This window comes from Typopeltis vanoorti, chromosome 2, assembly GCF_054136105.1.
Source record: "Typopeltis vanoorti isolate ZY-2024b chromosome 2, IOZ_Tvanoo_1.0, whole genome shotgun sequence".
NCBI classification, from domain to species: domain Eukaryota; kingdom Metazoa; phylum Arthropoda; class Arachnida; order Uropygi; family Thelyphonidae; genus Typopeltis; species Typopeltis vanoorti.
Genome location: NC_143550.1, coordinates 27676916 through 27694515, shown reverse-complemented (window position 1 = coordinate 27694515; position 17600 = coordinate 27676916). Strand labels below are relative to the sequence as shown.

The following is a 17600-nucleotide window of genomic DNA, read 5'->3' as shown; positions in this document are numbered from 1 at the left end:
TTCATGCATCCTCCATACAGTCGTATCTCAGACTATTCTTTTGTTGCTGGCAAAATAATTCAGGCCTAGCTAGTCCTATCGGTTTCTGGACCACAGTATTGTCTTCCTTTTGTTTTCCGTTTGTTCTTTCAATTCTTTATCCCGATAGATGTTATTTTAAGATTGTTCAACAATGGCATACATGATATTTTTCTGTACGTTCTTCATTATCATTTCTATTTTTGTATACCAATCACATCTCATCTCCAAAACTTCATTTTGGATCTATGAGATCTTAATTGATTTATATCACGTCTCAAAAGCGTTTTAATAACTTCCTTGAACAGAGAAGTTATATTGACAATGGGCATGTCCGTGTTCCAAATAAATAAATAAGCATCTATCAAATCGTAGTAGTTTTCTTCTTCTAGATCTTAGTATAGTTTCCATTCTGTTAAAGAAGAACAGCAGAAAATGGAAAACAGTTTCGCAATTTTTATTCTTCCCCCTAATCTCTTTTGCATTTTCCATCATGTGCATTCAATTGCCCTAAACAAGGGTAGAACATAAGATCTGTTCTATAATTTCGCTTTCTTCTTTTATTATATTTTACTGTGTTTGCTGTCATTAAGCGCCTTATTGCAATTAGACGATCAATGGCAACTTAGCTGAAGGTGAGTTAGTGGATCTCATATGGATACTGACCTTTTTATAGGAGATAGGCCTAGGGTTTTCATCCCGCAATATGCCAGAGAACGTACACATACCGATCACTAAATCAGAAAATGAATTAATGCTGTGTTGTACCGTCTTTAGCCCGAATTACACACATATGGCCAGAATTTACACACATGGAACGCCTGGTATGTTGTTAAACATACCAGGCGTTCAGTCCTTTATTAGCTCAGATTTGACAGATGAGGACTTCGCACCCGTATGTTTTTCTAACATGTCACACACACACACACACATTCTCAATGGGGTTCAGATTTGGGATTTGTGGGCAAGGGAAGATGAAAGTTGGTTACTGTAGTGCTCGCTAAACCGCTGCTGAACAGTAGCACTGTCGTCCATGAAACAACCATCACTTGCTGGATAAAAACGTCAATATTGAAAGATGGACTTGATCGGCAACAATATGTTCAGATATTCCTTGAAGGACACCAAAACTTCCAGCAATATCAAGGTACCTGTTCCGTACCAATAGAACATGCCCCACACCATGATACAGTCTACAGAACCTTAAGCTGTGTTCACAAGGCAAGGTGGGTTCATTGCTTCATGGGCTCCAGCCAAACTCTCTATCTACCGTGGCAAGGTGTATCGTGATTTTTCAAATTACGTGCAATCAATTTACATTTTTAACAGAAAGAAGAAAAAAAATCAATCTGCTTCTGTTATACCAATTCTGTCCCAAAATTTCCATTGCCACATAAAAAACAACTTTGCTAGTCTTAATCATTGTAAACGTAAGAATGAGCAATGCAACTATGTTTCACAATATTCATTTAAAACATAATTATCATAAGTTATGTTACTGCGCGTGATATATTACAATAACAAAGATTAATAAATAAAATAAAAGCAAGTCATTTTAAAAGAAAATATTAGACATTTTTCCTCTTTTTATATCCATCATAAGCTAGTGTTATATCTCAGAAACTGTGTTTGTTTAGTTCAAATGATAGCTGAGAAAATGAATATCTTGTAACGTGATGTATTATTTTATCTTCATTGCCGGCCTTGTTCACTGAGTCGTTAGCGTATCCGCTTTCCAACAGCAGGCCGCGGGATCGAATCCCGCCGATGGCACCGATGTTTGTAATTGGCCTTTAGGCGGGAGATGAATTTCATTGTTCGGTGTGAGACTACCTCCCCGCTTATTGGAGGTCTGAAGTGGTTTGTTCGTTCGTTCTCTACAGCGGATTTTTGACGTATGTAAAAATAAAAAATACAATACAATATATATGAATAAAAGATAAAAATAGGGAACAATATCCTTAGCCCATCCACGGTACAAAATGTATTATAGGTTTACAAATAACTTTACATGAGTGGAAGCAGCAACAACAACAAAAAAATAAAATAAAATTACTTAAATATAAAGAGCCAACAGGCTTCATTTTGGCGATATAAACATTAATTAAATTAAGGGAATATTAGATCCCACATTGTTTTAAAACCGAATAAGAAACTCAAAGATTGCAATCAGGAAGTTTCATGCCGAATATAGTATAAAAAACTATAGAAGTATCGGCGAATACTAGCGTGAGCTGAATGCAAGTAGTCCTAGAACGTAGTATAAACACGGGCAACTCGTTGCAAAGGTGGGGAAAGTTCTGATCACTATTCTTTGGTATTTACCATAAAATAAAATAAAATTACATTCGTGTTTATAACTTAGCTAAAACCTACTACGTAGCTAAAAGAGAAAAATAATTCATGTACCCCTGTAAAGGTATTTCTGTGGAATAGCAACCGGCTTTAACGTGATGCTTGCTTTACATTGGGATGAAGATGAATATCTTGAATTTTTATACCAGAGATTAATATTTCTTTTCTAATTCTTGTTCACGTCCTTTCATTTCTCTATCATGCGTGCAAGCAATGATATCTGTGGCGGTAGTGATTTTTTAAGTCTTCATACTCGTTGAAAAATTTCAGAAACGGAAGAAGAGAATATAATAGAATATGTATTTTTTTCCAAGTTCAGACAATTTTCGTGAATATTTAGTGTTTAGCTTTTTATAAAGCATATTAATAATATAAGAACGGTTGTCAGCAGTCCTTCGAACATCTGATCTGCAACATACGGATTTTTGACGAATTTGCAACTTTGTTTCAGCTTCCGCAAGTTCAAAGCATTTTTTTGTTGTTCTTGTTAAACTGCTTGGATATCCGAAAAGAAACTGCACAAACAAAAACCCTCAATGTTGCTAGTGAATCACAAAACTATGAAGATGCATGTGATTTTTTTTTATCTAATCTTATTATATGAACAGGTTAAATATTCATGGTTAAATATTGTTAGGGTCGACTAGTGTTCTACATAATACTCGTACTCATTTTTCATTAAAAAGTGTGCATATTTTAAAATATTTAAACTTTTTCATAGTCCCCACCTACAACTGTACTCTCATGTTCCAACTATGGAAGTATGACAATCCCAAAAATTCATATCTTTTCTCATATTTCATATCTGATTGTAGTTGCTTCAACGGATAGATGAAAATGTAAATAGCGAGGCGAAGTGTTACTTCAAAATGCTCTTTCACTGTGCAATAATGTTCAAAATCTAAAATGACCATCGCTCTTTGTTATATAGCTATGACTTTAAGTACTCAAATTTATAATATTTGTATTACATAACCATTCCTATTAAAAAGTGATTCATGCTAAATGTGCAGTTTTAATATACACAATATTTGATACAAGCAAACGAAGAATTTATCTTTCCTACAAAACTGAAGTCAGCCTGTTCCTCAGTATAAAATAACCAAATCACCATTCAGAAATAATTAACAATTGTCACTGTTCTTGACCACAGTCTTTAAAATCTAGTGAAATCATTCAATTCACAGAATATTTGGAAGTTACATTCAGAGGTAGGCATATCAGACGTCTCGTCACCGTTATTCAGAAAAGGTAGAAAGGGACGAGACTTGGAAGTGGATGAGTGCTATTCTACTGAAACTGAACATACTGATGAACTAAACTACATAAAAACATACCATGAATGCTAATATAATCAACCAAACATTAACGAATTATTTGCAATACCAACCATCAAGATCGTTAGGAAAGAATTTCTGTTCCCTCTATAAAATGGGCTCCTAAACAATAAAAGTTTATTCAAAGTCGATCTACATACCACCTTCAAACCAACATGTAAGTTGTCTGCCTTTCTGCCTACTAAAAGATTACTTCTGTTTTCCTTTTGTTTATCAAGTCCCTGGCTCATATCAATTGTCATCTGGCCAGACTTGGATGTGCGGCTCAAAACAAATCGGGAAGACATGGAGTATCTAGTACCTAGAGCCCGATAAATCAGGGTTTGCATCCCATGAATCGACAGTTTTTGGAGACAGTTATTGGAATGAACCAAACAAAGATGCTATGTGCGAGTAGAAGGGCCAATTCAAATTTGATCATCTCTTAATAGAATTATATTTATTTTACATATCTCCCACTCATGAAAGACTGTAACCCATAGTACATTATTACTCGTGGACAAGTTAAGGATTTTTTTTAATCATGTCTACTTCATTTTATATTTTTACGTCGTCAAGAAACCCTGCTTTAGAGACCAAACAGAAAATTTGTTTCTTTTCACTAATGGATGGCTTTGTAACAAAAAACTTTTTAGAGCTATTAAATATTTTTATCCATACATGTGTTAATCCCTTAACGTACTAATTAAAAATCAGAAAGCGGTAATTTTTCTGCCAATTTTTTGGGCGAGTTTTGGGAGAGAGTGATTTGCTGGATCAAATTCATCATTATTTGTAAAAATAATGATGAATTTGTGCAAACGAAATAGCCGATATACGCCGTTGGCAACTTTTCTCGGCTGAAAGGAAATAGGCACAAGATTGTCTAGCGTCTATATTCGGTTGTATTTATATGTGAAACCAAAATTCAAAATCAATTTTGGTGCAATAAACAAAATACGTGTCACAGACGTCTTTGTATGTTAAGGGGTTAATCATTTTCTTTATATGTAAATAAATTGATGAATTTCTATTTTGCCTTCATAGCCTTTGATGAGTGGTTTACAAGTTTACTGTCCATTTGACTCTCACAGATTATCTACTATTCTCTCTCTCTCTCTCCTGAAAAGCCTTGATTCTCTGTTAACTTACTCAATTTAGTTAGGGATGAAGTAATTCTAGCTACTCTCTCTCTCTCTCTTGTAGACGCTAATGTTGTATTAGTAATTAATCATACTGAAATACTGATTTGTGAATTTAAAAAATATTTTATTGCTAACAAGTTGTTAGATAAGTTTGTACAGGGCGGCCTATAAGTCACAAAAGGATCTAAACATTTAATTAATTATTTTTTTGTTATAATGAAATACAAAACCGGAGATTTTTTATTAGTTATGAGTTATTCACATTTCAAACCCCTTCGTGACTTATGGGCTATGTATATGTAAATTTATCCCAAAAATCTATGGCACGCACGGTAATGCAGTAACTAATAATAATAAAAAAAAATCCGGCACGAAACACTGAGCATTTTCATAACCAAATTCTTAAATTTCTTCTTTTTTCAGGAAAGCCAAAAGATTTGTCAATGATGCATAATAGAAAATTATTACTCATATTTCTTTAATGAATTTGTTCTGCCAAATAAATGTAATAAAAATGACTATGTATTAATAGCAGAAGATCTTAATGCTAGAACTGAAAATAATCCAATCGAATCGTAGGGAAATATGGAGAAATTTGCATGAATAACAATGGTCAAGAACTATTAGACTTGTGTACTTTCAATAATTTTAAAATAACCAATACTTTTTTTTTCAAAAAAAGAATGCACATAAATACACTTGGAATGGCATGTACAAGTGAGAGATGTACATGTTTATATAGGAAGTGAAAGTTTTTCAAATCATTACTTAGAAGTCTCTAAAATAGAAATACTAGCAAAATAGAGAAGGGAAGTAAATAAGGGGAAAAAACAAATAGGACAAGTACACAATGTATATCTATTAAAGAAGAAAGCATTAGAATGCTTATCAATCACGATTAACAGATTACCTAAAAGAAGCCCAAATCGGTTAAGGTATAGAAGAATGGAAAACTTGAATAAGGATAATCTATAACGCAGCCTCTGAAAAATAAAATATTAAAAAGAAAAACATTAAAAATCTGGAACGCAGATATAGAGAATGCAATAAAAGAAAAACAAATGACATACAAATCGCTCTTTCAAAAATATACAAAGTAAACGTAAGAAATATACAAAAACAAAAGAAATATAGCTTAAACCATAGTACAGAAAGCTCACCAAGATTCTTGGAACAGATTTATCAATAAAGGAGAAGAAGGCATACATGGAAGACAAGACATAGCCTGCAAAATATTAAGGAAATTAAACAACGAAGAAAGAGATGCAACATAAATCAATATGTACAAAAGAAACAATGGATAGAACATTATAAGAATTTATGGCATGACCTAAATTTAATAACAGAAAATAATGACAAACTCAGTAATGATATAGAACCAATAAAATTTGAAGAACTAAAAGAAGCAATAAAAGTATCAAAAAATAGAAAATCAACTGTATTAGATAAATACAGAGCTGTGGAAGTATGGCGGAAAATATTTACATTATAGATTCTTAAAATTAAATTACTGTTGGAGGAAATGTGAGGTTCCATCAGATTGGTTAAAAGCCAAGGTTATATCTGTATTTAAGAAAGGAGACAGAGATGATTGTAGAAATTACAGAGGAATACGTTTATTAAATACAGGTTACAAAAGTTACAGTAAAATCGTGAATAAAAACTTACAAATATTGTAAACAATCTACTTTCAAAAGAACAAAAACGCTTCAGACATGGGAGAACATGTATAGAGAATATTTATGCATTAAAATAGATCATTAAAAAAATACGAGAATTTAATTTCGATACCCATATGACCTTTATAGGTTACGAGAAAGCTTTTGATAAAATACACAGAAAAGCTATGGAATATAATGAAAAAACAAGGATATCCATTACGTTTGGTACAAGGTATAAAGTTTATATAAAGATACAAAACTACAGTTACAGGTAATAAATTAACAGAAGAGATTGAAAAAAATCAGGGTGTCAGACAGGGATGTAAATTATCTCCAACTCTATTCAATATATTAGATTATTAAAATATGGAAAACAATAAAACAAGGTGACCAGTTAACCAGAATAACTGCCATCAAATACAATGCTGTATGCAGATGATCAGATTATATTACAAGACAATTAAGATTATATCAAAAATCAGTTTACGAATTAAACAAAATAAGCCAACGATACAATTTAAAAATTTCACAAAAGAAAACAAAAGTCATGGTATTTAAAGGTCGGGATCATGTTACATCAAAAATAGTTATAGAAAATCAAATAATAGAACAGATGACACAGTTTAATTATTTAGGCTGCATAATAACATCTAAACGATATAGATGAAAAAAATAAAGGAATTTCAGAAAATCTGTGAAAGGACACTGAATAAAAAAAAAATTAAAAAAAAAGACGAGAAACAACTAAAATTTTACAAAGTAATGGCCACTCCCACTCTTTTATATGGTTCAGACACATGAACTGTAAAAAAAAAAAAAGATAAAAGTAAAATACAAGCTGCAGAGATGAGTTTTAAGAGCAATAAAAGGAAGGATGCACAAAATTAAACCATAAGAAATGAAGACATCAGAAAAGAACTAAATATTTATAACGTAAATTAAATCAAGGAATGCAGATCTTTGGAAAATATTTCTCTGTAGTCACAAGGCAAATTTAAAGTTTGCAAACAAAGCAAGTGGAGACACAAAGTCCAGACATGATGCGGGCGCCTGTCGACTGAATAGCTTCGAAGTGATGGAGCAGGAAATGATGAAAGCTACACTCTCTCCGAGCAAAAAAAAAAGGTATTTAAGATCGATAGTGGGTTATGGAATGTCTAACGTTTCCCGAAAAATAGCAAGTATTCTGGCAAGTAAAGATATTGGTTACCATGAAAAAAGCAAAATTTATTTTTTCCAAATTAATATTTTTAAGGCATTACTCAGAAAACCAGCTTTTTATAAAATAAAAAATATCCGAGAAATGAATAATTTCTGAAAATTTGCTTTTTGGGGGGAAGGGGGAGTAAAATATCTTCGATGCTTTTCGTAGGATGAATCAGCATTAGATTCATATTATCCGTTTGTACGCAAGTTACTTCTGGACTGTGATTGAAATAAACGACTTAAATTTCGTAGTTTGGATCCTTACTAAATTTTGTCGAGCCATATTTTTTACTTCCGTGTAAACATTTAGTGATACAACCTTTACAAATTACATATAGCAAAGCTCAGCCAGGCGGATTCCCAAAATGAAATAGCATTTGGTATTTAGTATGCTTCAAATGGATTTTTATTACAAAGTAAATTGCTACTACTAATTCCACATTGAATTGGAACTCAATTGATATTCAGGATTTTTAAAATTTGTCGAGTCATTTCAATTTTGAATACAATTGGGCATTAGTACCCAAAATTAGACATAAATAAAATTATAGAATTTACAATATGTATGACAACACATCAAAGAGAGGCGAATTAAACTCGTTACTAGCTTGAAGTTAGGATTTCGCAAACAGAATACTTGCTTATTTGTTCATGGACTTCACTTTTTTCTTTTATGTAGTTACCATCCATGAAAGGTTATTACTAACCCTATAGTAAACATGCACTGTAGAGGGAGGGGCTGAGTTTTTTTTTTCCAATTTTTGTCAATTTTATGTTTGTTTTTTTTTAATTTATTTTTGCATTACTTCGTTAACAGTGGAAGGAATATTAGTGCGGGTAGACGAAAATGCACTTTGCAACAAAACAACGCCGTGAAGCGATCTGCTTAATGAGAAAAATCTAGTTTCTAGAAGTAAAATCCTGTCATTTCCTTTAGCAATCGGTAACTAAACCTCAGTTTAGAAAAGCTGTGAAAAAAATTCTTCAATAATTGAACGGGAATGTTAAGATATTCCTTGACAAATGAAGTTCTTTTTCTGCACCCTGAAGTCTAAAGAGTCAAGAATGCATTTATTATCAAATCGTTTCCTCTGTGTTAAATAATTTTGACTCGCAGATTTGCGATATTTCAAATAAGATATGTTAATTATGTCTTGCGGAATCTTTTCCTTTTTGGAGTCAGACATGATGCATGTAAGTGTATTTTGAGGGTGAAGGAATGGGGAATTTCGGATCCATATAAAACCGTGTTGCTAACGGTTTAATGGTTTCAGAGTAAGAAATCGCCTGTTGGTTTTTATCGGTATATCGTTTTACCATGCGTGAACCAAAATGTAGCTGCTTTCTTACCTGACTCCAAAATCTTAATAGGAGATCAAGAAACTCGATCACTCAGTTAACTTTAAAATATGCACAGGACTTCACTTGGTTAATCCCCCATAAAAAAAAGGGGAACTTGACTTACTGGAGATTCTTCCACCGCCACGCTATTTGTGTAATGAATAAAATCTTCCCATCCTCTTCCTCGGCAAAAATTGCGCCATGCAAACCTAAAAATAGTTTGTCTGATGAAAGGATCCTTATGTCTGAAATGTGAAGTACTGTCAAATGAACTTTATGATACAATTCCCTGATAAATAGACTTTATATAATAATAATATTCGTTTCCGTATATTTCATGCATAGTGATTGATATAAATATGCAACTTTTCCAATGCAAAATTCCCGTATTCTTCATAATTGATATGATCTTTAGTTATTTTCCATTACCACATGACAGCAGCACCTATGTACAATATCAGCAGCTCATGTTGCAAGGATTGGAAGCTTGGCGGTCTACTTGCATCATTAACTGTAAATAACATGAATCGGGATCGGTATGTAAACAAATCCTTGTGTCCTTGTAACATACCTTGTAGGTTACTATTCCAGGATACAAAAACTTTCGCATCGCATGCTGAATGGCTGCATATGAAATAAATGTTTAATTCCCTGCAGCGAAAAAACCGCTGGGGCGCGAAATCCTAATGATACGTCTTGGCAAAGTTGTTTGTCATTATTTTTATTACTTTTTCGTATTATCTTTCGTTTGTAATCAAGTAGATTTGTTAATTGCATATGGTTTCGGAAGTTTCCAAGGGGGGTAAAATTCTAATTCCTCTTTCAGCTAAATAGTCTCCTTTTCTCTCTCTCTCACAGCTAGACGGAATTAGAACAATCATCTTTCCAATCAAAGGAAAGTCATCGTTCTTCTGCGCTGAGGGTCCCCCCCCCCCCGTGATGTCACTATTTTTTGTTTTCATATTTCACAACCCAAATGCAAAAAGTCTAGATCTGACCAACAATGTAATTCCACTATATGAGGGGTTCCGTATTCGTACGTCAAGTCCTAGCTATTTGCTTATTCGAGCAAAATCAAAAGATTTTCATTCAATAGTTTTATCAATTTGAAATATTTTTCACATTTATTAAAATATGTCGATAATGGTAAAATTTAATCCCGTACTGTAGACGAAGCGATTATTCAATTTTGAACACACCAAAAAGCAACTGGAAAATAGGCTCATTCAAGTCACTTGATACAAGTCTAGGAAAAAGTTTCAAGTTATTTTTTTCTTTCACGTTTCGAGCGCCAATGTGTCCCTAAAAATAAATCTAATATCAAGATTCTTGTTTAAACAGGAATCTTAATATCAGATTTATTTATTTTTTTATTAAACCGCACTGTAAAATTTCTTAATATATTACTCAGTTATAACATAGAAAGTGAGAATTGGCATTATAACTTTCTATGTTAGGAGAGAAAAAAAAAACATAATATGAAAAAATTAATTGAACATCTTTCGTTTCGATTAAACATTTAAATTTTCCTCCTACATACTTCCAGTGTGATAGAGCTGAAAACGTCGTATGATTAATCATATAATTACATGCGTAGGTAGGAAATGATTGATATGAAATGATTACGGTTAGTTATATACGTTGACAGACTCTGGACTTCTGAGAGAGACGGAAACAATTTTACATTTCTAAGTGTCTTAAACCGGATGTGCACTAATCACATACTCTTAGCAATTATACTAAAGATTAAGAATTGCAAATCGTGGCTATGATTCGCTTGTACACAGCAATTACTTCGCTAATGATAAGACCTATGTTGGAATGACCTCAGACTGAAATTCCATCTGCGTAGGTGTATATATGGATAATTAACTTTTCATAAGAAAGTTATATAGCTATGACTATATTATTACCACGAGTTTTCGAGCTCTTTTTTTTAGAAAAGGGGCGAGGAGCTATTTCGGGGAACCCGAAATTTAAAATAAATCCAGAATTAACGACATCCATTATATATTATTACTGCAATAATATTTATTGCAGTAATAATATATAATGCACAAATATTTATGCTTTTAGTATACTACTCACTCCAAAACAATACGCTGCAAATCCATCAGTATAGTAATATGTCAGATTACTATGACCATACTACCCTTTTGCAAATTCTTCTGAACGAAGTAGAGATACGTTACGTGTACCGTTCTAATGTAATTTATTCTGGACATTTCAAAAATTTCTTACAATTCTAAAAGGCCTGTGTAGCCCTGTCAAAATGACGTTTGCATCCAATGCACTGGGCCGCTAGAAGAAAAAAATGTTCTATTTTGATTCTAATGGACGACTGGAGGAACTTTTATTAACCTTTCATCGACTGGTCCAAGTTAGTCGATCTCTGGCAAAAGCAAGTACAGTTGTATTCCGGGAAAAGTCTTTAAAAAAAAAAAAAAAAAATCCACGGATCAAGAAAACTGACTGTAGAACTCACTATTTAAGAACATAACACATAAAATTAAGGACCACCAGATAACGGCAGTTGTCTTTCATATTCTGTTCACCTAATGTCAATTAAAATCACAGTTTATAGCTATGGGCCAGTTATCTGATTGGTTAAGGGTGGAATCTGGCTATTCCCGGTTTCGAAACGTTAGCGCCAGTAGAATTCGCCTACTACCTTTGGGGCGATTTTTTTTATTCTAAAAATTGTAGCCTAAGCGTCATAATGATATAAAGGCACCGGGCCATTAAGAAAATCATTCTTCAGATATACAAATAGATGATTTTGTATTTACAATGTATTTCGAACGCCGATGCGTTAATGTATTTATGTCTACCAATTAAATGTGTTCGCAAGCTAGTTTACTTAGCGAGTGGAAAACTCATACATGACTTCAGTTTTTTCCTACCGAAAACACCTTTTCGCCTCTGTCGAGATCCTAAATTTCGTCCTACTTCATTTAGGAATCGAGAAAATTCTACCATAGAATGAACATAAAGACTCTTCTCCATTAGCACGGTCAGAAAATGGACGCGGTTTTATAGAAAAATGTGTGGTAGACATAATGATATACTTCAAAAAACTGTTTAACACATGTAAATAAATTCTAATTTCTTCTACAACTTTATATATTTCGCTCACTGTTTATGAACATCATTCAGGGAGAGAGAGAAAAAAAGTTGGTTACAGCATTAAAAAATGAACACAAGAATGAGTCGAAAAGCATGAGTATATTTCCGTGTGTCTCGAACACAACTGAGTGAGCAAGAGACAATACTATTTAAGTTCCAAGGAGCTAGGTAAGGTATACTTTTGTAATTAAAAAAGTAATAATAATAAAATTAATAGTTTATGGCTATTACTCTCCTATCTTGAAGACAGGTATGCAGTCTGTTCGATTAAGATCAAGATGATGATGACGTGGTGTTTCATACATTCGTTTTAGGGAAAATACGATCGCATTGAAATCTACTGCAGTGTAAAATTTGATTCCAATGAGCTGTCTATTGTGTATGGCATGAGATGCAATGCGTGAATCCTCTGATTATAGAAATCAGAATGTAATCTTGATGTTCTTTTGACTCTGATCTGGCAGAACTGACAGGATGTCCAAAATAGACAGATCGACATGAACAGGAGACTTGATAGATACCAGACAAGGATAGTGGAGGCAATTTCTCTTTAGTAGATGGTAAGAAAGAGGGTAGCCTTCGTGTTGACTTGGTAATGTACAGATTGTATTTGCGAAAAATCCTTCCTCCTTTTTTTTTTCAGAAGTTCCTTTAACCACGCTACAGGCCAGGACGTATGTATACGTCCACATTTCCATGGATGCGAAGTGCATATCAAAATTGTAATACCATTGATATTACATTGAAATTTATGATGGATACGCAGCTTTTGAGGATGCGTATTTGATCTTTAATGGCCGGTAAGGTGGTTAAGGAGGGGGAATATAATGAAATCCTCTTTGAATTGAATTGTAGTCTGGCTGAAGGATGATAAGTATCAATTTCCTGGATGGTGATTTCTTCATATCCATTAGACAAATTGGTTCATATTTTATTGAATTCTTCTGGCAGAAGGGTGTCCAAAGAACAAATTATCCGTACTCTATGTACAAGACTTGATAAAACCTGTCTTGTGTGAAAGATAATGATGTGAGGCTGGATGGATATACCTACCAATGAAGGAAGGCTTCCTGTAAATTAAAACAATATTTCTTGTAGAATTACTATACCAACGCTAACATTAAAAACAGTACTGACTTTAAAGAGAAACTTAAAAATTCGTTTGCTGGACTTTGAAATTATGGACTCTTTTGATGTGGTGTCTATTTAGAAATAAAGCTCTCCAAGAAACTGTTCAGTTTTCTTATGAGGATTTTCCTGAGGACGTTCTTACATTATTTAAATTTACTATCAAATGCAGGAAACTTCACACCGCAGAACAAATTGTATCAACAAATGGAAAGAATGGCTATGGGCAGTCCTATCTCACTTGCTATGGCTGTTTACTTCTTGGAGCATCTGGACTAACTCAATTTTCCTTCAACCTCGTATCTCGCTACGTTTTGTTGATATATTTGCAATCTGCAACCCACTCTGAAACAAAATTACTTCAGTCTTTGGATATAATAAACTTCTTACACAACCGCATCAAGTTGATTACCGAACGTGAATTGAACAACAGCCGTACCTTCTTGGATACCTTGGTAATCCGTAACTCTATAGTCAATTTAAATTCCATTTACAGGAAGCCTTCATTTACTGATAGGTATATCCATTCATCTTTATCCTTCACACAAGACAGGTATTATCAAAAGTCTTATACACAGAGCAAGTACAATTTGTTCTTCAGATATCCTTCTATCAGAAGAATTAAATAAAATGCGAATCACTTTATCTAGTGGATATAAAGGGACCGCGCCATTAAGAAAATCATTCTTCAGACATATAATTTAATGTGAAGAGGATTTCCATATCCACCTAAAAGAGACTTCTGAACAAACAGCGAAGATTCTCTGCAAATATAATCTGAACACTACCAAAACAGCGCCAGCTGCCTACTAAAAATAAATTGTCTCCTTACCTATTAAGTACCCTGTTCGTGTCGACTTTGCTATTTTGGACAGACTGGCAGTTCTGCTAGGATCAGAATCGAAGAACATCAAGATTACGTAAGATTTTTAGAATCAAAAGGTTTAGGACTTTCTTCTCGTGCTATCGACACTAGAGAGAGTTCACTGGAATCAGACAGAAAGGTATTACACTATAGCAGATTTAAATTCGATCGTTTCCTCGAAACGTATGAAACACTAAGTCATCATTCTAATCTCAATTAAACAGACTACATGCCTATCTCTAAGTCTGGGGAAGTAATAGCCAGAAAATGGTCATAATTTGTATTTATTTTAAATTACAAAACTATACCTTACCTGGCTCCTTGAAAATTAAAAATTGTGTTTTCTGCTCACCCAGCCGCGACAGAGATACCGGACGCGCACATGCTGTCTGGCTCATTAATATATTCGTATTTTGAATGCTGTAACCAATTGTGTTGCTCTTTCCCTGAATGGTGCTCATGTTACAGTGAGCGAAATATAGATAACTTAAAAACTCTAATTTCCTTTACATGCGTTAAACCGTATTTTAAAATATATCATTATTTGTATTCAAAAAGTTCAAACCTCGTGGTAAAGCAGAAACATTTCTAAAGTTTTTTTTTTTCTCAAATGAAAGTAAGATAGCCATTTTCAACTTATAGTAAGTGGGTTGTTCACGCAAAACAGGACAGAAGGTCATTGAGCACACCAACCCACAGACATGATATACAATGTGTCACTATTCATAAAGAATGAAAATAGAATTTTCTTTCGTTATTGAATTTTTGATTAAGATCAACTCCCAAATCATTATGAAAAGGCGAAGAAGACAGATGAAAATTTAACTCGTCGCTTTCCTGGAGTGAGGAGTGGCAAAACCGCTCAGCCATGTAGGCATTGGGAGCTCACGAATAGTATGTGTGTGTGTGTGTGTGTGTGTACGCACACTAACACACACAATATAGTGACCAGTGGCACCTCACGTAAGTAACATACGCGATGACATAAGAGGTCAATTTCTATTTAATAGTCAAATCGAAGTTCGTGAACATCCCACGGCGCCAAATAGTTTTCGAAGTTTTGCGTTTCCCATCGCTCATGGTCGGTGGAACAATGGAAAAGTAGATCTGCTAGAAAGGTATTGATTCAGAACGTATCTTGAATCTTCCCTCCTGGAAGCAGGAATTTTGCCCAACGTACTTCAACCGCTTGTAATGTCAAACATTTATGTGTTGTATACTGATATTTTTGACAACTTCGTTGTACCTGAACTCTAGCAATTTTTTTTGCCTTTTTTTTAAATACTCTATAGCTCATGTTTCAGTGCATTATACTCTTCTCATAAAAAGCAATCTTAAGCATCCAGTTGTATAATACTAATGTTCATAATTGTCATAGCCGTCCAACAGATGGAATCATCCCACATAGCATCTTTGGGACAAGACTAAATGCAGGAGCAGGGAGATGATAACGTAATCATGGGCAAATTTTATGAATCTCGAAATGTTACTAGACAATGGTGACCAACAAGTTATTAATTTGTCTATTTCAAAAAATACTCTAATGTTAGGTGCTTATCAGAGTACTTGTCAGAGGAAAGAAGTTCGCTGCCATGACAACAATGCATTGTTGCGATCCAGTGGCGCACCCAGAGGGGGGGGGGGTGCAAGGGACCGGGACATCCCCCCCAAAGAAAAGGAAAAAGCACTAGAAAATTTCCAAAAATCTTTTCCTAATTAAAATTCTTTTTTTTTTATTTATGTTGTGTCATGTCTTCTATTTCTATCCTACTTATGAATTAGCGATCACTGCAGATGCTCAGTCATGGGTCGTATGCGATGTGTAATGTGTATTCTCAAATCGTCTACTCAAACCCCCCCCCTCAGGGTTAAATCCTGAGAGCTTGGTCCCCTCCAAGATTAAATCCTGAGTGCGCCACTTTTGCGATCAATTCACTTTACTCAGCAGAATGTTTGTAGTAGGTAAAGTTTGCAAGTCTTCGCAATGTTTTTGAAATATACAGTGTAATATTTTAAATGGCGTGTGTTCCATTTTGCTACCAACAGGATTCGGATCGAGTCTTTCCCACACATATTCACACTGGACAATTTTTCATCACACTGTGCGCGACAGTAGCAAGTAACTTACGTGTTTGGTCTACCGAGCAGTTAAGTATTACCGGGTTATTTAACCTTAGCCCACACAATTGTTGAATGTGCTAGAGGTTTAACAAGATCGACAAAAAAAAAATGTTTGTGCCAATGTTGTGAAAAAGATTAAGTTTGGTCTTTAAACCAGGGTATCTGAGTTTTTCTGACCTATTCACAGAATCAATATCTATCGGTTTCTAGACCTTTTATGACATTTCATTAAAACCTAAAAACAGAATGTGCATATACTCAATTATCACTGCGAAAAACAAGGCAGCACTGTGCTAATTATCTACAAAAGCATACGAGAAGATTGTTCTCGCAGTTCCTATCGACTAAGAGTCCGAATAATGCATTACAGAAAAAAAATAATAAGCCAAAGAAATAATGCAAATGTTCTTTCATGAGGACTTAAAACTACGAAAAAATAAGAACAAAGTGCAATCATTCCAAACAGAAATTACAGAAAATGTAGAAAAATATGGTGTACTTTATACTGTATGGTGGGATTACTATCGCTGAAGTGAAAGAAAAAAAATAATAATGTCGATCAATGCAAAGTATACGACTGTTTACAGAATTCGGGAATTTGTCCAAGAGAAAAAAGAAAGAAAACAGTTTAATAGAACAAAAAATCTTCGGTCCGTAGGCATTCGCATTTTTTAGGGTTTATATATAATGAGGAACGCTCTCATGAAATCTTACAGAAACGCAAGACAAGTAACAGATCTAGGATAATTTTGCATGCACCAGGAAGAAATACAAACTTTTCATGTAAAAATAAATGTTACTATTACTGGATAATAAACACAATCGATTGCTATTAATTCAAATCTCTCAATATTTAACAATTTCCCGAAAAAGAAACTGAACTGTCCCTGTTTAAATGCTGTAGCAACTTACCTCCACACATTAGGACAAGAGTAAAAAGCAGAGTTTCTGATGTTCCCATCCTGGAAATGTTTCTTGGTGCTTTCAACTAAATGAATAGTCACCAACAAGCTCCTCTCTAGTAAAAATATATTTTTGCTCCACCCACTTGCACAGAACGGAGTCGTAGCGAGCATGCGACACGCACTGTCTCCAAGGTCGGTAGCTGTGACCTCACTTTTACTCTTTTCTATTAGACGGACAGGAAGTTTCTTCACAGCCGGTGAAAAGCCAGGTCACCACTAGGCCGCACGATGGAAAAACATTAGTTGACCTTTTGTATGACTTCGCCTAAAATTATTATGTAATGTCCTCGAGTTATGTTGGTTTGTGGGGTGTTTGAAAGAAACAACGATAATAGATATTTAACGAGCATCTC

General features: G+C 34.0%; 1 protein-coding gene across 1 annotated transcript in view; it reads right to left on the bottom strand.

Moving 5' to 3' along the window:
- Window positions 1–17292, bottom strand: part of LOC150108895 (uncharacterized) — a 115107-nt gene extending 97815 nt beyond the window's left edge. The window contains exon 1 of the mRNA XM_090404156.1: window positions 17195–17292. Within this exon, the coding sequence (XP_090260282.1) occupies window positions 17195–17243 (49 nt within the window). The 5' untranslated portion in view covers window positions 17244–17292. The remainder of the gene's footprint in view (window positions 1–17194) is intronic.
- Between the last annotated feature and the right edge of the window lie 308 nt (window positions 17293–17600).